The sequence below is a fragment of the Moschus berezovskii genome, chromosome 10 (assembly GCF_049115385.1).
Source record: "Moschus berezovskii isolate FMDL1 chromosome 10, NW_MosBer_1.0, whole genome shotgun sequence".
Lineage (NCBI taxonomy): Eukaryota > Metazoa > Chordata > Mammalia > Artiodactyla > Moschidae > Moschus > Moschus berezovskii.
This window is the reverse complement of record NC_142469.1, coordinates 46,260,424-46,284,469: the sequence shown is the minus strand read 5'-3', so window position 1 is coordinate 46,284,469 and position 24,046 is coordinate 46,260,424. Positions and strand designations below refer to the sequence as shown.

The 24,046-nt window shown below is 40.3% G+C and overlaps 1 protein-coding gene across 1 annotated transcript in view; it reads right to left on the bottom strand.

Annotated features, from left to right (window-relative positions):
- The window catches only part of AK9 (adenylate kinase 9), a 124,232-nt gene that overhangs the window by 9,448 nt on the left and 90,738 nt on the right, over positions 1–24,046 (bottom strand). Inside the window, exons 29-35 of the mRNA XM_088840638.1 lie at positions 21,266–21,334; positions 13,035–13,241; positions 12,488–12,706; positions 8,187–8,400; positions 5,555–5,756; positions 2,316–2,462; positions 1,989–2,209 (exon numbers count right to left, since the gene is read on the bottom strand). Of these exons, the coding sequence (XP_088696764.1) occupies positions 1,989–2,209; positions 2,316–2,462; positions 5,555–5,756; positions 8,187–8,400; positions 12,488–12,706; positions 13,035–13,241; positions 21,266–21,334 (1,279 nt within the window). The remainder of the gene's footprint in view (positions 1–1,988; positions 2,210–2,315; positions 2,463–5,554; positions 5,757–8,186; positions 8,401–12,487; positions 12,707–13,034; positions 13,242–21,265; positions 21,335–24,046) is intronic.

The window sequence follows — 24,046 nt, the reverse complement described above, 5'->3', positions numbered from 1 at the left end:
AATACTAAATTCAAATAGTCAGATACAGATTACCAGGTAGAAGGTGAAGCAGAAAAGCAAGAGGGTGGTTTTAATTAAACTCTTCCAGGCAGAGGCACGTGTATCTGGAATAACATGGTGGATACCGTGGTGTCCCATCCAGATCCCTCATCAGGGCTGATGCACCCATCCCCCAGCTGCTGAAAATATCTGTGTTGATGGCTCGTAGCTGCACTGGGAATTGCCCCTGTTACAGCATATACTCCCTCCCAGAGTGACCTTTAGACAAGTCAATGGGAGGATATAAAGCCTGGCCTCTCCCCTCAGTTTGGGAAATTCTCAAGGTCCCTCCTAGCTCCACTGCTTCCCTGCAGGGCCTCCCAAGGCCTCTGTTTCCACCACACTGCAGGCTAGTGTCTCCCTCTGCCAGGTCTACTAGCCTCGGTGTATCTCCTGATTAGAGCTGACAGATAAAGCACAGGTTGCCCCATTAAGTTTGAATTTCTGATAAATAATGAACAGTTTCTAGTATAAAAATGTCTCATACCACATTTGGGATATACTTAGACTAAAAAAATTATTTGTCATTTATCAGAAGTTTACATTTAACCAGGTATCCTATATTTTTATTTGCTTAATTTGCCAACTCTACTCCTGAGTGTGCATGCATGCTCAGTCGTGTCTGACTCTTTGCAAGCCTGTGGACTGTAGCCCAGCAGGCTCCTCTGCCAGAGGGCATTATCTAGACAAGAATACTAGAGTGGGTCACCATTTCCTCCTCCAGGGCATCTTCCCAGTCCAGGGATTGAACCCACATCTCCTGTGACTCTTGCATTGGCAAGTAGATTTTTTACCACTGCGCCAGCTGGGAAGCCCACTTCTGAGAGTACTTCCTGATAAAGATTCTGCATACAACTTTTCATCCTGAGTCTCTTCTCAGGCAACCAAGTCTGAGGCAAGAAGGGTGAAGCAGGGTAACAGCAAGATGAATGAGGCACAAGTTTTTCTTTCCAAGTCAGGTGTGGAATGTTTTACTTGTGTGATGCTATCCAGAACTTACTGGGAGTGGGTTTCTAAAACTCATTTCTCTTTTCACTTGCACTCTTATCTTCATGCCTTATAATCTGCAGGCAAACAGAACCAGAGATACTGGGGATGCCCAAATAATGAAGCAAATCAAGATTCAATGATGCCATTATTATCAGAATCCTCACTGCGTTTTCCCTTGTACAATATTCTCTTTGTCACATTGATCCCTCATACCTCCGTATACCTTCTCCCTATTTTCCAAAGTTAAAGTCATCAGATGTCTGTGAAACCCCTCCAGACAAAGTCTTTGGCGTCATCCTTCTTTTTAGAGACATGAGTTGTAGATAACTTTCCTTTTTTTTGTTTGATAACTTTCCGTCTGTTTTGTGTACTTTTGGAGAAAAATCAAGAAACTTCTAGGAGTATACAATCATTTTCTTTCATGGATTCCAAATACAGATTAAGAAAAATTCTATGTTCAAGTAAGGTTTTTTAAGAGAATCAGCATTTATATAATAATACAGTTTTATTATGTAAATAGTTCAAAGTAACTAATTCTAGATACCTAAACAAAACTTTCCTAAGTGTCATACCACAGACCCCTCCCCTCATATAACTACCATTCTTGAAACTAACTTCTTATGTGGCATTCCAAACACTGTAAACTCTTCTAGTGAGAGACCGTGTATTGTTTTATGTAATAGGTTCACATGGACATTCAGTATATGACAGGTTGAGTAGAGGCAATCATTTATTAAAACAAATGTTCAGTTCAGTTCAGTCGCTCAGTTGTGTCTGAAACAAATGTACATGCCCACAATAACTTGGAAATAATATGCATTTAAAATACTGATTAAGGCTCATTAAATACTGATTAAGGGAACAAATGTTCAAATTGAATGAATTATGGCAACATGAATCAGGCATGCGTAGACTTCAAATTCACATTTTTTTGTTTTCAGAGTTATAGGTCTTCTTACCTGCTTTTATTCTTTCCATATATATCTGTATGTATTTATTCACCATTTTAACCTTCTTAATGACTTCATTCCATATCCACCATTTGCTGTGAAAGCCATCAATCACATACCAGTTCTGATGTTGTACTTCATAATATTGCCTAATCTCACCAATATTTTTGCGGTACTTTGAGTTCTTAACAGCTATAATCTGTGAGCTGTTGTGCAATGGATAAGGCAAACTAAGAGAGGATCAGAGAAGGAATGGAAAAAGCTGTTAAAAACCTGTTTCTTCTTCTGGATGGTTAATGTTCACTCTTTTATCATTGTTTTCATCACATACATTACCTTGACTCCTTTTTTTTTTCCAGGAGCAATCTTCTGAAAATCTCTTTGGAAGGCACATCCAACTCAAAGATAATCATGGGGATGATTGACCTAGCTTCTAAGAGACTCACGTGGTACTTAGTTACAGGGTATCCATCAATGACAACACTAGTAAAGAGAAACATGAAAATAAAAATTCCAGATTTCTTTACTCTCAGACCTTCCTTTCTGTCTTCCAGAAAAAGTCTGTCTTTAGGATTAGCCCCATTCCATTCCTTACGTAACTTGATTTATCTTGTCACCTTGCCCTCTTTTATATATACATATATATTTTTAGGGGGCTGTACCTTGCAGCTTGCGGGATCTCAGTTTCCCAATCAGGGACTGAACCTGGGCCCTGGCAGTGAAAACTTGGAATCCTAACCACTAGGTCACCAGAGAACTCCCTTTATCTCTATATTTTTAACCCCAGTCAGCCCAAGAGCCAGAAGAGGGCTGCATACATACAGACACAGCTCTGATTCATATACTTAGCATCAAAGAGCTAGATTTTGATGGACTTTGAGAGATATTACACATAATATTTTGAACCTTGTGTTATTTAATTGGTGCTATTATTCTAAGCATGAAACAGTGGGAAGAGGGGCTTTGCTGGTAGTTCAGCTGGTAAAAGATTCCACCCGCAATGCAAGAGGCCCCGGTTCGATTCCCGGGTCGGGAAGATCCCCTGGAGAAGGGATAGGCTACCTATTCCAGTATTCTTGGGCTTCCCTGATGGTTCAGACAGTAAAGAATCTGTCTGCGATGCAGGAGACCTGGGTTCAATCCCGGGGTTGGGAAGATCCCCTGGAGGAGGGCATGGCAACCCACTCCAGTATTCTGGCCTGGAGAATCCCCAGGGACAGTAGAGCCTGGTGGGCTATAGTCCACGGGGTCACAAAGAGTCAGACACGACTGAGCGACTAAGCACAGCACAGAGCACATTAGTCTAAAGGTGGGCCAGTGGAAAGAGTATAGGTTTCGGAGGCACACAGACTTAAATTTGAAACCGGGTCTGACCTCTCTGAGCCTCAGTTTTCAGTAAAGTAGTAAATACTAAATATAATAGAAAAATAATCATATTTAACCCTTGTGTGTGTATACACGTGCTTGGTCATGTCCAACTCTTTGCGACCCCATTGACTGTAGCCCGCCAGGTTACACTGTCCGTGGGATTTTCCAAGCAAGAATACTGGAGTGAGTTCCCATTTATTTCTCCAGGGGATCGTCCTGACCTCAGGATCAAGATTGAACCTGCGTCTCTTGTGTCTCCTGCATTGGCAGGCAAATCCTTTACCAGTTAAGCCAACAGGGAAGCCCTATTTAACCCTTAGATTTATCTTAAAGATTGTAGATCAAGTGTGTAAAGCAATTAGCAGACTAGTTCACATTCCTTATAATAGAATGCCTGGCATGGGAAGAATTACCCAACTCTGATCTTAATATTGTAATTTTATAGCAAATTGTGTAAAATTTTTTGTACAGAAAGGTCAGTGTAAGATAAGATGTCTTGTAAATCAAGATTTTAAGTACATTAAAATGTTTTAAAATAAAAAAAAAAGCTCTGCATAATTAACAGTAGTTTAGCAAGAGATTAAGCAAATATGGGAAACATTGTGTTCTAAACTTGCTTTTGTAGTAAAATTCTATAAGGAGGCTGGGTGTGGAAGGGGAGATGAGCTGGTGAGAGAGCCCTGTGGTCTCTGGAGAGAACCATTCCATCTGGACCTATCAGGCCTCTAGGCAGAAATGATAGAGAATTTGTTAGTCCAACAGTCTAAGGTAATGAGTGTCATCAGCAGGATGAATAAAGGCTATCTGCAAATTTCTAAGTCTGAGGTGGCCAAGTTGGGCATGCTGGCTGCCGGTCACCAGGAAGGGCTGGTTCATCTTACCTTGGTGCTCTCCAGACTTAGGCACTAACTAGTTCTACATTCCATGTCTGAGAGGACTATAAATTAACATTGCCTGAAAGCCAGCTAGAGAATGTATGCAGCTGCCATTGTTGGTTTTTTAATGGCTCAATTTCTTTGTCCTGTGAAAGATCACTTGAGAGGCCCTCAGGATTAGGGAAATTCAGGGTGACTGGGCAGTCACTGTCCTGGTAGTAAAGTGAAATAAAACTTTTGTGAGTCCACAGTAGCCCTCAGTAAGATCTCTTGTATGGAAAGTTGAATTTCAGGAAGGAGGTAACTCATTTTGCTAGAAAGTCCCAGGACTTTCTCTGCAGGGGGGATGGGGGGTTTGGTGGGATGGGGTTGTGGGTGTGGTGGATACTTGACACTCCAGAATCTGCTCCCCACCATAACAGGAATTAGGAGAACTGTTACGGACTTGATTAAGGACCAGTTGTAGGGAAGGACAAGGAGGTTCCTGATATAAAACAACTTTGTGTGACTCAGCAAGATTTTAAGTCAATGCCCTGGCCTCAAGAGCAGGGCCTTAGGTTTTATGGGCTTTTACTATTGGGTGGTTTCCCTGAGGGCTTCCCTGGTGGCTCAGAATCTGCCTGCAATGCGGGAGACCCGGGTTAAATCCCTGGGTCAGGAAGATTCCCTGGAGAAGGGAATGGCAACCCACTCCAGTATTCTTGCCTGGGAAATCCCATGGACAGAGGAGCCTGGTGGGTTACGGCCCACGGGGTTGCAAAAAGTCAGACAAGACTGAGAGACTAACACACTTACTTTCTACTGGATGTGACCAGTGGCTATGCTGGGGGAGTCATGGTTGAGTAGAGGAGGGTAAACTAAAGACCATTTCAAGCACAGGGCTCTCCTGTCCAAACGCAGCATTAAGGGAAGGGCGCTGCTACCTGTGCAGAGACTGGACTGGTGAGAGACTGTCTCCATTGGACCAGTACCATCTGGGAGCAGGGGAAGGCCACACCTTCATCACTCCATCGGGCAGTGAGAAGTTCTACTGGGCTGTAGAAGTTACTTGGGTCTCTTATAGACTGTGTAAACCTGGAGACTTTGGGACGACTCAGGGGTTGCTGCTGGGAGTGAAGTTGGCCTGTGAGTGTTTAAGCTGAATTTTAGCCTGACCGAAAATTAAATTATTAGTATGCAACCATATCGGTGCCCAGACTTTGAGAAGCAGATCACACACCCTTTGCAAGAACTTTAAACTCTGTTTAAGTTACTTTAATTAATTCCAATGAGCAATTTCTTAAAAATTTAACTCCCTCCCACTCTCTCCCCACCCCTATGGCCCCCACTTACCCTGCGGTACTACATACACTTCCCATCAGAGATAATTCTAAGGCCTGAATAGCCAGTTCATCAGGTGCTGTCATTCCTTTATGAAGATGCCAATTTAGCATAAGTGCCAGCTCTGTCTCTGGTTGGTTGTTTAATACATAACGCAAAGCATCTCCTATCGACAAACGCTTTAAGCCATATTCACTTGAAATATTTTTGGCAACTGAAAAACATTAAAATTTTAAACTTATTCTGTTTTACAAACCCATCTGTAACCTTAGTTTCAGATTCTAGTTAATTGACAACGACAGCAAGTTAATCTTCACATTCCTCAAAGAAATTTCAAAAATTAAAAATAGCTACATTTTATTGAATTAATGGGCTTCTCTGGTGGTGGCTCAGATGGTAAAGAATTTGCCTGCAATGTTGGAGACCTGAGTTCAATCCCTGGGTCGCAAAGATCCCCTGGAGAAGGGAATGGTTACCCACTCCAGTATTCTTGACTAGAGAATTCCATGAACAGAGGAGCCTGGTGGGCTACAATCCATGGAGTTGCAAAGAGTCAGACGTGGCTGAGCAACTAACACTTTCACTTCACTTCATTGAATTAATACTGTTCAAAGGTCAGTCATTATTAGCGCTTCAGGTATGTGGCTGACAGATCTGGTTAATGAGCCAACTATGTTAGGTTTTTCCATAACCAAACCATTTAAGTGTTTTTTCCTTCTGTACAAGGTAGCAAAAATTTTGAGAGCTTTATAAGGCATCCTGTGTGCACTATTACTATTTGGTCTTTTTATGTCCAAAATAACAATTCAATGTTCTTGTGTCATTGGGTAGGTTATAGTGTATTTCCCTACCTATACACTTATGACTTCAGGCTGCAATCAGGATAACTTACCCTATACAATTAAGTACACTTAAGCCTCTAGGATATAATGTTTTAAATTTATTTTCTAAAAATTATAGTGGTGTATCTGACACTTTATTAATAATTTACAGTTTATAAGGCAGTATTTCTTCTGTGACTTTATTTGATATTTTCAACTATTCCATCAAGTGTGGAGAGTGGGTATTGAAATTCCAGTTTTACAGGTGAAAGAACTGCAGCCCACTGAAATGGAATGGTTTGTCCAAGGGCACACGATTGTTGCCACTGGCTGAAAAAGGACTCGGCCACAGTCTCTGCTTCTGCTACGTGAGGCCAAAGATTAGGCTTCTGTGTGTGTGTGTGCTCAGTTGCTTCAGTCATGTCTAACTCTTTGCAATCCTATGGACTGTAGCCCTCCAGGCTCCTCTGTCCATGGGGATTCTCCAGGCAAGAATACTGGAGTGGGTTGCCATGCCCTCCTCCAGGGGATCTTCCCAACCCCGGGATCGACCCCGTCTCTTATGTTTCCTGCATTGGCAGGCAGATTCTTTGGTGTCCAGTTACTGTTAAGTGCAGGTGTGCTCTGATGGAGTCGACAAACCCTGCCTCCTCCTGGTCTGGAGACAGGGTGTGTAGAGGACACTGAGACTCACCTGGTCCCATGGGGATACAGGTTAACTGGCCAGTTAGGGCAGCTGGGAGGGATGCCCCTGTGAGAGCTGCAGAAGCCTTCACCTCAACTTTGCCACAAACGCTAGGGTCAGACCCATTATTTTTCAGCTATAAAAACAAACTTTTACAATTTGGGATTCTGTTAAAAAAAATTAGCCTCTATTTTGACAAAGACCAAGAAATCTGACTGTACTGTATACATGTTACTTTTTGCTGTGTTGGAGGATCTTATTTTAAATGTCAATGTACATTAAAATACACTTTTCATCTGAAGAGCTAAAACACGAAACTCTCTTATTATTTCTGGTGACAAATCAATATTTGACCTCATCCCTTCCTTTCATTTTCTGTGCCATCAGTCATTAAGTCCTGTTGTTTTCCTTTTAAATATTTCTGGTATCTATCCTTTCCCATTTTATTCTCATTGTGACCAACCACTAGTCATGTGATTATCATTGTCATTTTTAAAATACCACACTCACCTATTGTTGGACTACTTGTTTTAAAAAATATATAGCAAATTCAAACATTACAGTTTACTAAATGCCTTTATCAGCAATGATTAAGATAATGAATTTTCACTCTTTAAATACAGTAGATTATATTTATAAATTTTAAATATAATTTTAATGCAAATAAAATCTTAATATACTGTTATTTGACTATATTTATAAATAATATTAGTTTGTAATTTCTTTTCTTATGTTATCTTTGTTTAATTTCTATATCAGGGTCATGCTGACTTAAAAATGAATTTGTATTTATACCTTTTTAATTGTATGGACTATATTCTTAATTTAAAAAAATTGAAAATAAATTGGACAGCTTACTTTCTTTTCCCTTGCTCTGGAAAGTTTATAAAATCACAGGAAGTATCTCCTGAATTTTTAGTTTTTGAAAGGTTGACATAATTTCCTTTCAAAATCATTTGATCCTGGCCTGTTTTGGAGTGGGGCTGTATTTTTGAATGTCTTCTCTTCAGTGGTTATTGGTTTGTTTAGTTGTTCTGTCTCTTACTGAGTCAGTTTTGATAGTTTTCTAAAAAAAGTAGTCCTTGTTTTCAGGAGATTCTTGTATGCTTAAGTATAGCAAAGGCAGACACACCCTTACCTGTAGTTTTTCCAGATTTTGGAGGCCCCAGAATTGCAATCCTAATGGGGATAGTAGGCTTAGGTTTGGGTTGGCAGATATATTTGATTGGGTTCTTCATAAATTTTTCTTTAGTTTCCTTACTGGATAAAAAATATATATACTGACGATGGATTACAGGATGAAGTGGATTCTCCGAATTTTCAACTGGTTTGATGGTCTCTCCCTCATTTAGCTGCAATATATACACAATTGAATTAACAAATTAGCCTTATTTTAAACAGCATTTCCCCCAAATATATTTCTAAAAACAAATTTGTAAAATCTTTCTTATAGAACAAGAAAACTAATTATAATTGAATATTGATATTAAAACTGTGTAAAAAGAACAAGTTATTTTATCCTCACATGCAAGAAATGTTTTTCTTTAATGGGTGTCTGTTTCTGACAATTATAGTTCTACTTCCTTTATAATGTGTTTAGTGTATACTGAATGTTTCTGCCAAGGAGTGTAAAGGTGTTCGGATATATTCATGGGCCAATTTATCTTCACAAACAGGTCCATTCCTAAGGTGGTGTAATGTATGGAAATGTGCCCTCCTAAAATCATGCTTTGAAGCCCTAACCCTCAAAGTGACTATATTTGGAGACAGGACCTTTAAGATGACAAACGTTAAATGAGGTTATAAGAATGGGGCTCTAATCTAAGAGAACTGGTGTCCTTAGAAGAGAGACACTAGGAGTACATAAGCACAAAGGCAAAGCATTGAGGACACAGTGAGAAAAGGCCATCTACAAACCAGGAAGAGAGACCTCACCAGAAAAACCATCCCTGCTGGCACCATGATCTTGGACTCCAGCCTTCAGAACAGTAAGAAAATACATTTCTGTCATTTAAGTCACAAAGTCTGTGGTATTCCAATATGGTAGCATATGCAGACTAATACAGCATTCCAATATGCTGTCCAAATATGTCATTTCAGTAAGACAGCATAGACAGACTAAAGTATGTGGTATCCCAATATGGCAGGTTGAGTCCTGGGATATCTTTGGGAGTATATTGGTCAGACAAATCTCACTGACTTCTCTTTTACATTTTTATATAGACAAAATCCCACTCACATAACTATAAATAGTGGCCACAAAAGGGAAAAATACACCAAAACAGCAGCCTAACGTGTTGGTATGGAATGGACAGGAAGGACCGGTCCCACATCTTTGCACTGGTAATGATGATAAATGGGTAACTAATGGATATTTTTTTTACATCATCAGATGACCCAGCATCAGTCATCCCTGGACTTGACAGAGTAGGTGGGTATGGTATGGTAATATTGCTTCTCCCCTAGGGTTAGAGAATTCCATGGACAGAGGAGCCTGGTGGGCTACAGTCCATGGGATTGCAAAGAGTCGGACACGACTGAGTGACTAACACACACTCCTAGAGTTACACCAGGTCAGTTGTCACGGGTAAATGGAGTTATCAGCATCATCATTTTTGAGCTGGAGTGATGTTCATGGCTGAGTGTAAATGCTAGGGATAAGAAGCAGCTTAGGGGTGGGGTTGGAATGTCTGCTCTATTTCTTACATTTGGTAGTAAAAGAAAAGCTGAAAGTTTAATGTTCCATTTCAAATTCTCAAATTAACTATGAATTCTTACGATGGTTTCTGCTATTTCCCAAAATATCTACCATGTATCTTTCTCCTCTATAGGTCAGAATACCCAAGGTGTCATCAAATCTGAAACATCAAATAGTCAGGCACCTGGAAAGATTCCCAAGAGCCCTGAAAAATGATTATTTATATGCTTAAAGCCTTCCTGTGACCATGCACTCATTTATTCACAAGGCATTTTTGTGCAGTCCTAATTATGTTCACACATTGGAGAAGGAAGTGGCCACCCGCTCCAGTGTTCTTGCCTGGAGAATCCCAGGGACGGGGGAGCCTGGTGGGCTGCCGTCTATGGGGTCGCACAGAGTTGGACACGACTGAAGTGACTTAGCAGCAGCAGCAGCAATTATGTTCAGGCATGGGCCCTGGGTTCAGACTTTGCCTGCTTCTTCCCCTCTCTTGCCCATCTCAAAGAGACGGTTAGGATATGACTAGTTTTCAAAAGCTTTCTAAGTGATCCTAATACATGCTTAACTTTATCTGATTATTTATGGAGGGACTTGTCCTAAAGTTTCTATATTTTAGCATGATATTTAAAAAGATTCCTCTTGACACCCTTATGGTTAAGGTAAAGAAGATATTAATATCACAATTAAGTAGAACTGAAAATGACTGTATCAGTATCAACCAAGAAGATTTCAAGTGATATGCATATAGCTCTATTTTGTATCCCTTCCTCCTTATTTTATCAGTGACCAATAAGAGTAATTCATATTAATAACAACATTGTTATTATAATGTTGTATGTATATGGTTATAATGTATAATTTATACTATTGTATATTTTGTTATTATATACGTTATATATATAAAACATATATAATATGTATATTATACATATTATATATATTGTTATATAATGTATTTATACTATTATAATGTATTTATACTATTCTAATGTATGTATTTATATATTATAATATGTAATTTTATATATATATTTTACATGCATATTATGAAGTAAAAGTGAAAGTCGCTCAGTCATGTCCAACTCTTTGCAACCCCATGAACTACACAGTCCACGGAATTCTCTAAGCCAGAATACTAGAGTGGTTACCTTTCCTTTCTCCAGGGGATCTTTCCAACCCAGGGATCAAAGCCAGGTCTCCTGCATTGCAGGCGGATTCTTTACCAGCTGAGTCACAAGGGAAGCCCAAGAATACTGGAGTGGATAGCCTATCCCTTCTCCAGGGGATCTTCCCAACTCAGGAACAGAACTGGGGCCTCCTGCACTGCAGGTGGATTCTTTACCAACTGAGCTACTTATACATATTTTATATATGTATTATTTATACACATAAACATGTATATTATATAATTTTATATACATATCTCCTGCAATACAGGAGACCTGGGTTTGATTCCTGGGTCAGGAAGATCTCCTGGAGAAGAAAATGGCAATCCATTCCAGTATTCTTGCCTGGAGAATCCCATGGACAAAGAAACCTAGCAGGCTATAGCCCATGGGTTCTCAAGAGTCAGACACAACTTAGCAACTCAACTACCAATATGTAATGAACATATATTAATAGCAACATTGCAGGCGGATTCTTTACCAGCTGAGCCACAAGGGAAGCCCATTAATAATAACAGCTTATGTTAATTGAGCACTCACAAGAAACCACGCACGGTTGCAAGCACTTTCCAATAATTAACTGATTTAATCATCGTAATAATATTGTGAGGTAGGAACTATTCTTATTCCCATTGTGCAAACAGGAATGGCTCAGAGAGGTTCAGTAATTTGTCCAAGGTCACTCAACTAGGAAGTAGTGGTTTTAAACTTAGGCAGTCTGACTCCAGAAGCCATGTCTTCTCCACTGTACTACTGTGCTACTTCACTGATGGAAAGAAGGTACACTGGTCAAGAGGGCCAGTATACCTTTACAAGGCATTTCTTTACTGTCTTTATAGCACTTAATACAACCTGACTAGAACCTATTTGTTAACTTATTTATTGCCTGTTCATCCTCTCCAATCCAGCTATCATATAAAGCCCATCACAAAAGGAACCTTGCCTGTTTTGTTCACTGCTCTGTTCCCAGGGACTGGAACAGCAGCTAGAAGGTTCTTATTTAAAATTTATTGAAAATCATCCCACATTTGAAGTCACTGAATTCCAATTACATCAAATCTGTTTGTCCACACTACATAAAAATATCCTACTTGGCAGTAAGTTTGTGACGAACATTAAAGGCACATTTTGTTTGATATCTCACACTTTCCAGAGGACTTCATATTCTTGCATTTGATCACATTGGCCTGATGGCATTCTCCCACTTTAAAGGTGAGGAAACAGAATCAAAGAATTTAAATGGCTTGCCTAAAATTAGATAGCAAATTAGTGCTGAAGCTCAACTCACTAGATGTCTAGTTTGAAAATATTTCTACTACGAACTTCTGCTGCTGCAGAGTTAGAATCAAGTTGGAACTGAATTATCTCTACAGAAATAGATGAAAGAAAGGTATACCCTTCAAGTAATTCTCCTACTTCAGAAAGGCAAAACAACAACACATATTTTTTACAGCTATTTAAGAATACTGTATAATGCTTACAGTTTTTAAAATTATCCGCTATCTTCTTCTCAGACACACTTCAAAAAGAAAGAAAAGAAGAAATGTGACTTTCAGATGCATTTGCTGATATTACCTTTACAGGGTCCCAGTAGCCGAATGAGCTTATATACTTGTAGGTAAAGCTGAGCATTTTCTGGGCAAGGCCTGATGATATTGGATAACATTTCTCAAAAATGCTTGCACGATTCTCTACCAGTGGTTTCAGTTTTGTATTCAATGTGTATTGGACAATGTGGATTTTCCGAGATCCATTAATGAGAATTACTGGTATCAAAAACTTCTCAAACTCTTCCTGATCAGAAAAATCATAAAACCAAATATTTTTAGTGGGAAGGAGGCTGGTAGTATTCAGCCACAGTGCATAGACTACTTCAGTCTAGAAAACAAATACTTTTAAACTTCCAGGTGACTCTGGTGATAGCTAAAACTTTTGACCCTACATGGTTTCCTTGTTGCCCTTGATTTATTAACTAGTTTTTATAATTGTAAGTGGTACTGAGGGACTTAACCCCTAAAAATACACATTTCTTTTGAAATGTTAAAAAGAAACCAAGGAATAAACCAAATTGATTTTGTTTCCTTCTCACATGCTAATTTTTGAATTATGAAAAAGTAATAACCTGTATTATTTGTAAATTACTCATATCTGCTTCAAATTTTTCTCCGAGTTCACCCCTCAGGCGTTCGAGAGCATCAATTTCCTGCTCTTCTTCTTCCTCACTCATGACTTCCTCATCTTTTGGAAATTCATCTTCAAGAATGTTATCAATATCATCTTCATTGTTATCAGGTTCTTCCTCACTCATGTTTTCATCTTCTCTAACAGTCTAAGGAAGAAAAGATTCCCCTTTGTTATAAAACTGAAATATGGAACAAATGTCATGGCTCACTAATCATCTGGGATATTCTGGAATAAGTGGATATTGGTTAGTGTGGTATATAACATTCCTCAACTGATACAGTAAAATTTCAAATATCTGGTACCCAGAAAAGTAATGCCTTCAAGACTTACACCAGAGTGATCCCTAGATAAATACATAGACAAGATATTAGCTTCTAACACTTAATGCTATGGTTGTCAGAACATAACATGCTTTTCATGGTCTTCAGCAACAAAGTTTCATGCAACTCCCTCACATGATTGTTGCTGCTGCTGCTGCTGCGTCACTTGAGTCATGTCCGACTCTGTGTGACCCCACAGACGGAAGCCCACCAGGCTCCCCCATCCCTGGGGTTCTCCAGGCAAGAACACTGGAGTGGGTTGCCATTTCCTTCTCCAATGTGTGAAAGTGAAAGTCACTTCAGTCCTGTCTGACTCTGTGTGACCCCATAGACGGAAGCCCACCAGGCTCCCCCGTCCCTGGGATTCTCCAGGCAAGAACACTGGAGTGGGTTGCCATTTCCTTCTTCAATACATGAAAGTGAAAAGTGAAATTGAAGTTGCTCAGTCGTGTCCAACTCTTAGCAACCCCATGGACTGTAGCCTACCAGGCTCCTCCATCCATGGGATTTTCCAGGGAAGAGTACTGGAGTGGGGTGCCACTGCCTTCTCCCACATGATTGTCGGCAGAGTTAAATAAGTTCATACATGCAAAGCCCTTAGAAAACTGTCTGGTAAGCATGCAAATGATAGCTATTATTCCTATTATTATGTTATTATAGCTATTATATTATTGTCATTTTGTATAAAGCACTGTTATAGAATAGTACATGCCCCTGAGGAGGCTGCAGCTTATCTGAGGACACAAGAATAACAGATAAATGATTACTAAAGACTGTGACAGGATATTGATACTAAGTGGTGTTGTATAGGCTGTAAGTGCTGCGGTTCAATTTGCATAAAACTGAATCCTATAGTATTGATTCTCCTGCACTGTCTCCTGGCATGTTGCCCTGAAGTAGTCCTTGTCCCACCCAAGTGGAAAACTGTCTTCCAGTCAGAAACCTGGGAGTTCCCTCCACTCCTCACTCCCCATTATCGCACATCTCATTTCCAAGGACAGAGTACTTCAGACTCTCTCCTTTCTAGTCCTGCTCTACCGTTTGCCCTCTCGTTATCTCTTGCCTGCAATCTTCTGATTAATCTGATGTTTCTTAATCTTTCTAACTAAAGAGCCTCTTGATGAAAGTGAAAGAGGAGAGTGAAAAAGTTGGCTTAAAGCTCAGCATTCAGAAAACTAAGATCGTGGCATTCGGTCCCATCACTGCATGGGAAATAGATGGGGAAACAGTGGAAACAGTGCAACACAAAATCACCACAGATGGTGATTGCAGAAATGAAATTAAAAGACGCTTGCTCCTTGGAAGAAAAGCTATGACCAACCTAGAAAGCATATTAAAAAGCAGAGACATTACTTTGCCAGCAAAGGTCCGTCTAGTCAAAGCTACGGTTTTTCTAGTAGTCATGTATGGATATGAGAGTTGGACCATAAAGAAAGCTGAGTGCTGAAGAATTGATGGTTTTGAACTGTGATGTTGGAGAAGACTCTTGAGAGTCCCTTAGACTGCAAGGAGATCAAGCCAGTCCATCCTAAAGGAAATCAGTCCTGAATATTCATTGGAAGGACTGATGCTGAAGCTGAAACTCCAATACTTTGGTCACCTGATGGGAAGAACTGACTCATTGGAAAAGACCCCAATGCTGGGAAAGATTGAAGGCAGAAGGAGAAGGGGAAAATAGAAGATGAGATGGTTGGATGACATCACTGACTCAATATACATGAGTTTGAGCAAGCTCTGGGAGTTGGTGATGGACAGGGAAGCCTGACATGCTGCAGTCCATGGGGTTGCAAAGAGTTGGACATGACTGAGCGACTGAACTGAAGTTTTCTAACTGATGAGACTCTGCTTCCTTGAAAGAGTCTGCAGCTGGGATTTGGACTTGTAAGGGCTAAGAGGAAGATGAAAGGATAAGGGCCCTTCCTTGCTCTGTGTCCAGGCTCTTCTTTCCCCAGAAGGAATTTGGTGTTGGAACTATGCTTTTCAGTTCTTGTTCTTTTTTTTTGAATTTTGAAGTCATTTGGTTCTCTGACTACTTTTTCCTTTTTCTTGTATTTTGACAATTTTTTATGCTGAAATTTGATTTGCTAAGGAACATTGGAAGTATGGTGGGGTGAGTCCACACTGCAAGCTGGGACATCTTACCTTCTGATGACCTGTGCTCATCTCACCAGCTCTTCCAAATTGTTTGTGATAGAAGCTCTGTCTTTTGTCACCTACAAAAGGTGACTTGGCACTTTTTACCATCTACTTCTAAAAGGATTAAATTATGAGGTGCTACAGCTGCTGATCTTCAACACCAGAAATGAGGCACTCTGTGCTTTGGAAAAAACTATCAGAACAGGTCTTCAGATACTTAGATATATTCAGGAGATGATTTTATGAGCCCAATTATTGCATTGCCTCATAATTAGAAAAACACTAAAATTCTTCATGGTGATGTCTGCTCCTTTTGACTAGTAGTAACCATGAGACTAGCAGAACCTTCTGTAAAAATATGTGCTTGATTGCATGCATTCCCCCTTCACCAAAATCACATATATACTGACCTTGCCCCCTACCTCTTTGGGGCAGTTTCTCAGAGTATCTGAGGCTATTCTCCTCATTTTGCCCTAAATAAAACTTAACTCACAATTCTCATGTTGTGTGATTCTTTTTGAGTCAGTACTTTCAGTTGGAGCAAGCAGGGGAGAAAGCCACAACCAGGGGACTGGAGAGTGAGGGAAAACTCCAGAGTTGAGAGAGCCAGCAAAGGATATATAAGTCAGTTCACAAAGATTATCCAAGTTTCTGGGTAATCTCTGAAAACCCCACACATATTGGCTGTTTAGAACAGTATAAACTGAACTGCTGCCCATTCGTAGGCATGACAGAGTTTGCAGGTTTAGTCTCACCAAGTTAATTGTCTGCTAAAACAATAACATCATCCCTCTTTGCAGGCATACAACAGAATCCAGAATCCCCACAATACAACATTCACAATTCTAGGATATAATCCAAAATTGCTGCTGCTGCTGCTAAATCACTTCAGTCGTGTCCGACTCTGTGTGACCCCATAGACGGAAGCCCACCAGGCTCCCCCGTCCCTGGGATTCTCCAGGCAAGAACACTGGAGTGGGTTGCCATTTCCTTCTCCAATGTGTGAAAGTGAAAAGTGAAAGTGAAGTCGTTCAGTTGCGTCCGACCCTTAGCGACCCCACGGACTGCAGCCTACCAGGCTCCTCCATCCATGGGATTTTCTAGGCAAGAGTACTGCAGTGGCTTGCCATTGCCTTCTCCGAATCCAAAATTACTGAAACTATAAAGGCTCATGAAAAGTGACCCATTCTCATAAGGAAGATATCATTAAATACTCAGTTCAGGTGTTAGAGTTACCAATTGAGAACTTTACCGCAGTTATTATCACTGGGATCAATGAGGAAAAGGAAAAAGAAGTGAAAATACAGGAAATTTCATGATGGAAATAAAAAAATATAAAAACAAACTAAATTGAAAGTTTAGAAATAAAAACTACAATATTTGAAGTTTTTAAAAACATTGGGTAGGCTTAATTGTAGAATGGAGAAGACAGAGGGAAGAATCAGTGAATTTGAAGATAGATCCATAGAAAGAATCCAACAGAAAGAAGAGAGAGAAAAAGAGACTGACAATGTAAACAGCTCAAGGAACATGGAACAACAGTGAAGGATCTAACCTCTGTGTAATTGGCTTTCAGAAGAAGATAGAGAGCAAATGGGGCAGAAAAAATATTTGAAGAAATAATGTCTAAAGTCTTCCCAAATTTAGTGAGGGTCATAAATTTACAGATTAAAGAAGCTTAGTGAATACTTCAAGCTATATATGAAGAAAATGACACATAGGCATATCATAATCAAACCACTGAAAAGCAAAAATACAGAGAAACTGTTAAAAGCAGTCAGAGAAAAACACACAGGAATGCAACTCGGATGATCACTTTCTTCCCATCCCTCTGGTTTCTATTAGACTAGAGGGAGGAATGAAGAAACCCAGAAATGGTTAAGTATTTGGGTATATGTCTGCAAGGAGATCCACCCAGTCCATTCTAAAGGAGATCAATCCTGGGTGTTCATTGGAAGGACTGATGCTAAAGCTGAAGCTCCAATACTTTGGCCACCTCATGCGACGAGTTGACTCCCTGGAAAAGAGAATGATGCTGGGAGGGATTGGGGGTAGAAGGAGATGGGGACGACAGAGAATGAGATGGCTGGATAGCATCACTGACTTGATGGTCATGAGTTTGAGTGAACTCCGGGAGTTGGTGATGGACAGGGAGGCCTGGCGTGCTGTGGTTCATGGGGTCGCAAAGAGTCGGACACGACTAAGCGACTGAAATGAACCGAACTGAACTGAGGAAAGGACTTATTTTCCTCTTAATTTATTTCAAATTTTTCCTCTTAATTTATGCCAAATATTTGTGTGTTTCAAACAAAAACTATAACTTTTTCTTAGGGAGTTTATAATGTGTTTGGTTGTAAAACACATGACAGCTGGAGCATAAAGGATGTTGGTGCAGTGTGGGGTGGGTATAAATGGACTTGTAGAGTCATAAGGTTTCTACAATACCACATTGAACAATGTTGATTCTAAGTAGAGTGTGAAAAGGCGTATGTGTAAGGGTGTATGCGTACCTTGAAAGCAACCACTACAAAATAACACATAGAGGTATAACTAAAAAAAAACACACACAATTGATAATTAGGGACTTCCAAGGGCTAAACGTGGTTAAAACTGTGTTTGATGACAGATTAGGATGTCACTTTGATCCTAAACAGTAGCATGACACCTTGAACAGACCAGACTTTAGAACATGTTTGTCTGGAGAATGAGCATGAGAATGAGGCCAGAGACTTCTGCCAATTTCATTCAAGGCTGATCCTTCAGTGTCTAATATAGTGTCAGGCATGCAACTGAATGGATGAATGAAGAGCAAGGCAAATAATAAAGTGGATGATTCTTTTTCCTTGGATGGTGCCTTGACTTTCTCCGTCTAATGGTTTTAGATTTACTTTCAGCTATAGATATTTTACGGAGAAGGCAATGGCAAGCCACTCCAGTACTCTTGCCTGGAAAATCCCATGGACAGAGGAGCCTGGTGGGCTGCAGTCCATGGGGTCGCTACGAGTCAGACATGACTGAGCGACTTCACTTTCATGCATTGGAGAAGGAAATGGCAACCCACTCCAGTGTTCTTGCCTGGAGAATCCCAGGGATGGGGGAGCCTGGTGGGCTGCCGTCTATGGGGTCGCACAGAGTCGGACACGACTGAAGTGACTTAGCAGCAGCAGCATAGATATTTTAGACAAAGAAATGACTGTTTCAATCCTTCTTCTGCATAGTTTTGATTTACAGTTACAGTTTTACTGTATCAACAGTCTTCTGTACATAAGTCCAACATAAGCATATTGGTGGGGGTGGGGGGATACATGGTTGCACATGTAACAAGTCATATTTTCTGTTATTTCTCTTTTCTCCTTCCCTTTCTTGAGTATTTTTGTACAGATGGAAATCAGATTACAGGAGGGCCAGCCCTGAGAAGATACTAAAAGGGTGCTGAAGCCAGAAGGAAATGGAAGAAGGCAGGGGTTATCTTATCTTTTGTCTTGGTTACAAGGGCACTGGTAAGCTGATTATATACACAGGAGCTTTAAGACCTTTACAGAACAAGCTTGTCTACTCTGCCTCCTCTTTAACTTCGGCACCTCTGAGTTGCTTGGCTGTAGCATTTGGGTCAGGTAGGTCAACTTGGGACTAGCTCCTCTCTAAATAAAACAAAATCCATGATATTCAAGGTTTCTCTTTTTAAAAAAACCAGCAGATGGAAAAGAGGAACTGTATTGAACATCCTGCACAGTATGTGACTCTGTCCACAGGCTCTGCCTCATTCCATTCTCTATCTCAATGTAATCAGCATTTTAGCTCCAACACAACTTTACAGTATGTGTGTGTGTGTGTTTATGTGTGTTAGTTACTCAGTCATATCCAACTGTTTGTAACCCCACAGACTGTAGCTCGCCAGGCTCCTCTGTCCATGGGATTCTCCAGGCAAGAATACTGGAATGGGTAGCCATGCCCTTCTTCAGGGGATCTTCCCAGCCCAGGGATCAAACCTGGGTCTCCTGCACTGCAGGTGGATTCTTTACCATCTTAGCCACCAGAGAAGACCACAACTTCATAAGCTCTCAGTCTAGACCTTATTCCCATGCTCCCAGCCTATCTCCCTGTGACTTGGACTGAAGTGTGAAAAGCACAAAAGAAAATCCATAAGAAACATAGTTTAATGTAGTATTATTATATTTTGTATTAGATTGTTTAAACATCTTTAGTGATTTCCTTTCCTTTAAAAGTGTTCATTTTTCTTATTATAAAAATAATAAAAGTTCATTGTAAGCAGATATAGAATACCAGAAGTGTAAAAAAATAAAAAGTGATATATAATCTAAGTACTAGTACATAAACTCGATATTTGCTTCAAGACTTCTATGCATCATTTTGATGCTCAACATCACTAATTATTAGAGAAATGCAACTCAAAACTACAATGAGGTATCACCTCACATCAGTCAGAATGTGCTGTGCTGTGCTTAGTCGCATACGACTTTGCAACCCCATGGACTGTAGCCCCGTAGGATCCTCTGTCCATGGGGAGTCTCCATGCAAGAATACTGGAGTGGGTTGCCATGCCCTCTTCCAGGGGAATCTTCCCAACCCAGGGATTGAACCCAGGTCAATCCTGGGTTGCAGGTAGATTCTTTACCATCTAAGCCACCAGGGAAGCCCCAGAATACTGGAGTGGGTAGCCTATCCCTTCTAAATGGGATCTTCCTGACCCAGGAATTGAACTGGGGCCTCTTGCATTGCAGGCAGATTCTTTACCAGCTGAGCTACCAGGGAAGCCCCAGTCAGAATGGCCATCATCAAAAAGTCTACAAACAATAAGTGCTAGACAGGGTGTGGAGAAAAGGGGACCCCTCCTACACGGTTGGTGGGAATGTAAATTGGTACAGCTACTATGGAGAACAAAATGGAGGTGCCTTAAAAAGCTAAAAATAGAACTACCATATGATCCAGCAATCCCACTCCTTGGCATATAGCTGGAGAAGACCAAAATTAAAAAAGCTACATGAACCCTAGTGTTCACTGCAATGCAATTTACAATAGCCAAGGCATGGAAGCAACCTAATCACCCATCAACAGATGAATGGATAAAGAAAATGTGGTACATAAATACAGTGGAATATCATTCAGCCATAAAAAGAATGAAATAATGCCATTTGCAGCAACATAGCTGGACCTAGAGATTATCACACTAAGTGAAGGAAATCAGAGAAAGATAAATATCATATCATTTATATGTGTAATCTAAAAAGTGATACAACTGAATTTCTTTACAAAACAGAGAAGACTCACAGATTTAGAAAACAAACTTACGGTTACCAAAGGAGAAAGGTGCAGAGGAAGGATAAATTAGGAGTCTGGGATTAACAGATACATACTATTATATATAAGATAGATAATCAACAAGGGCCTACTGTATAGCACAGGAAGCTCTACTCAGTACTCTGTAAAAAACTATATGGGAAAAGAATCTGAGAAGGAATAGGTATATGTATATCTGAATCACTTTGCTGGACACCTGATGCTAACATAACACTGTAAATCAACTGTACTCCAATATAAAATAAAAATTAAAAAAGATTACTGTGCATCTTTTCATTTTACATGCTTGAGATTTTATATATATATGTAAAATATATATTTTTATATATGTGTGGGTGTTTGTGTGTGTATGTGTCCATTTTATTTTTTGAAAAAAGCAATTTTATTTACTTACCACTCCTCCTTTCCTTCTTTTTTCTCTCTCAGTTATAAGTTCAGCCCTTCTTTTAGCAATCATATCATCCTGTTAAAGAAAGAAGCATTAAAAATGTCAACAGATAATAATAAAATTACTTTCTATGTATTAACATTTTTTCCCAAATGGGAATAACATTTGGTCAGAAGGATACTTTCCAGAAAAGATTGTGATGGTGATAATTATATCACGTGTATCTTTGGACCTCTGGTCCTCTTGATCAGCTGTTTCCCTCCAGAGGTATAAGTGGCACTTGGGATCAGTTTTTCTTCAAACTTTAGAATCCATTTTCAAAATGTATTACTTATTTGTTTGCTTTGGTGGAGAGGTGGATTTTGCACATGGAGAAATCGGGAGGCTTTTTGTTGAAAATGTCTGATAATTTTTCATCATATTATTAAGATGTAATCGTCTAAAGAACCCTAAAACCACATATGCATATGAGACGAGCATTTGTACTTTGGATGCTTTCACACATATGGTATATGGGTAGTCCCCTAGTTTTCTCAGGGCCTCTCAATCTAACAAAACGAATGGGTCCTCTGATGTGACCTTAAGGTTTGCATGAAAGCTAATCAGCTACCCTTGGGTTTTGGGGCTCACTGGTTCATGACTCTTGAAATTGCAGTCCCCTTAAATACTCAGAGATCAGAGAGGTGCCTTAAAGACATGCTCTGGGGGCTCTGGTCTAGGCCAGTAGCACCCTGCTCCTTTTATCTGGCAGTTATTGAGTATACATTCCAGATAATGTATGTTTGCTTGACATTCAAGAAGTAATTATAAATGAAATCAAATTAATTTCATGTATGAATCCCAGAGAGATTCTGTAGCTTTTCAGAAGGTGAGAATTTTAAAAACTCTTATTTTAAAACCAAAGTTTTACCTTACGTACTTTAACTGTAAAGCTATAAAAGTACAGTCTCTTTTGCCTGAGTTGTGGGTGTGAAAAGAAAGGAACAAATGCATAAGGTTATGAACTAGCTCCAGAAATCTGCTCTTTCCTGTTGCACATGCTTTACAAATTTTAGGGCCTGTGATGGCTAGGATGGGGCTTGATTGCTTTACACCTGCTCTGTCCAATATGGCAGCTACTAGCTATCTGTAAAAGGATTTAAGGCAAAAGGACAAGGAGGTGGCAGAGGATGAGATGGTTAGATAGCATCACTAACTCAATGCACATGAATTTGAGCAAACTCCAGGAAATAGTGCAGGACAGAGGAGCCTGGTGTGCTACGTACAGTCCATGTGGTCACAAAGAGTCGGACATGACTTAACGGCTGAACAACAACAAAGCCACTTGCAGCTCTTTTGATTTTAAGCAAAATCAAACATTTGCATTTTTCAGCCTCACTCACTAAATACATTTCAAGTGCTTAATAGCAGCAAAGCTAGTGGCTGTTGTACTGGACAGTGAAGTGACAGAACATTTCCTTCAGCACAGAGAGTTCTATGATAACACCGGTCTAGAGGTGCCGGGTGCCACAGGGAGGTAACAAGCACCTGTGCTTTGGTATGCCCTCTGCTTTCTTTTTTTTTTCCATGCTTACAGAGAGTGTGAAGCTTGGTGTCTCTCCACATCTCCCTCCTCACTTTCATAGTTCTTGGAAGACTGAGAGCTGGGCTTGCTTTGATTTTGTGCTTGCCACGGATGACCTGGTACGGGCAATACTATTTTTTTTGGCTTCACAGGATCTTAGTTGCTATACACAGGATCTTCCATCTTTGTTGTGACACGTGAACTCTTAGTTGTAGCATGTGGGTTCCAGTTCCCTGATCAGAGATCCAACCTGGGCCCCCTGCATTGGGAGCGTGGAGTCTTAGCCACTGGATCACCAGGTCCATGTTCCAGGGCATGCAATCTTAGTTCCAGGGCATGCAATCTTAGTGTGGTGGTGCAAAGGAATGGATGGAAATGTCTTTAGAGGGATTTCCTCCAACTAAGTCCAAGATGAAAAGAAGTTGACCACTGTGTCTGAACAGTGAAAGAGGATCTTCATGGTTTTAACACATAATACATTAATGAGTACTGAGTTGTGATAATGTAAGATCATGGCATCCGGTCCCACCACTTCATGGGAAATAGATGGGGAAACAGTGGAAACAGTGTCAGACTTTAGTTTTGGGGGCTCCAAAATCACTGTGGATGCTGATTGCAGCCATGAAATTAAAAGACGCTTACTCCTTGGAAGGAAAGTTATGACCAACCTAGATAGCATATTAAAAAGCAGAGACATTACTTTGCCAACCAAGGTCCATCTGGTCAAGGCTATGGTTTTTCCAGTGGTCATGTATGGATGTGAGAGTTGGACTGTGAAGAAAGCTGATCGCTGAAGAATTGATGCTTTGGAACTGTGGTGTTGGAGAAGACTCTTGAGAGTCCCTTGGACTGCAAGGAGATCCAACCAGTCCATTCTAAAGGAGATCAGTCCTGGGTGTTCATTGGAAGGACTGATGCTAAAGCTGAAACTCCAATACTTTGGCCACCTCATGCGAAGAGTTGACTCACTGGAAAAGACTCTGATGCTGGGAGGGATTGGGGGCAGGAGAAGGGGACGACAGAGAATGAGATGGCTGGATGGCATCACCAACTCGATGGATATGCGTTTGAGATAACTCTGGGAGTCAGTGATGGACAGGGAGACCTGGCGTGCTGTGATGCATGGGGTCGCAAAGAGTCGGACACGACTGAGCGACTGAACTGAACTGAATCCAATAATTTAAGTCACTGTATCTCAGAATTGGAACTAACTGATTAGCTCT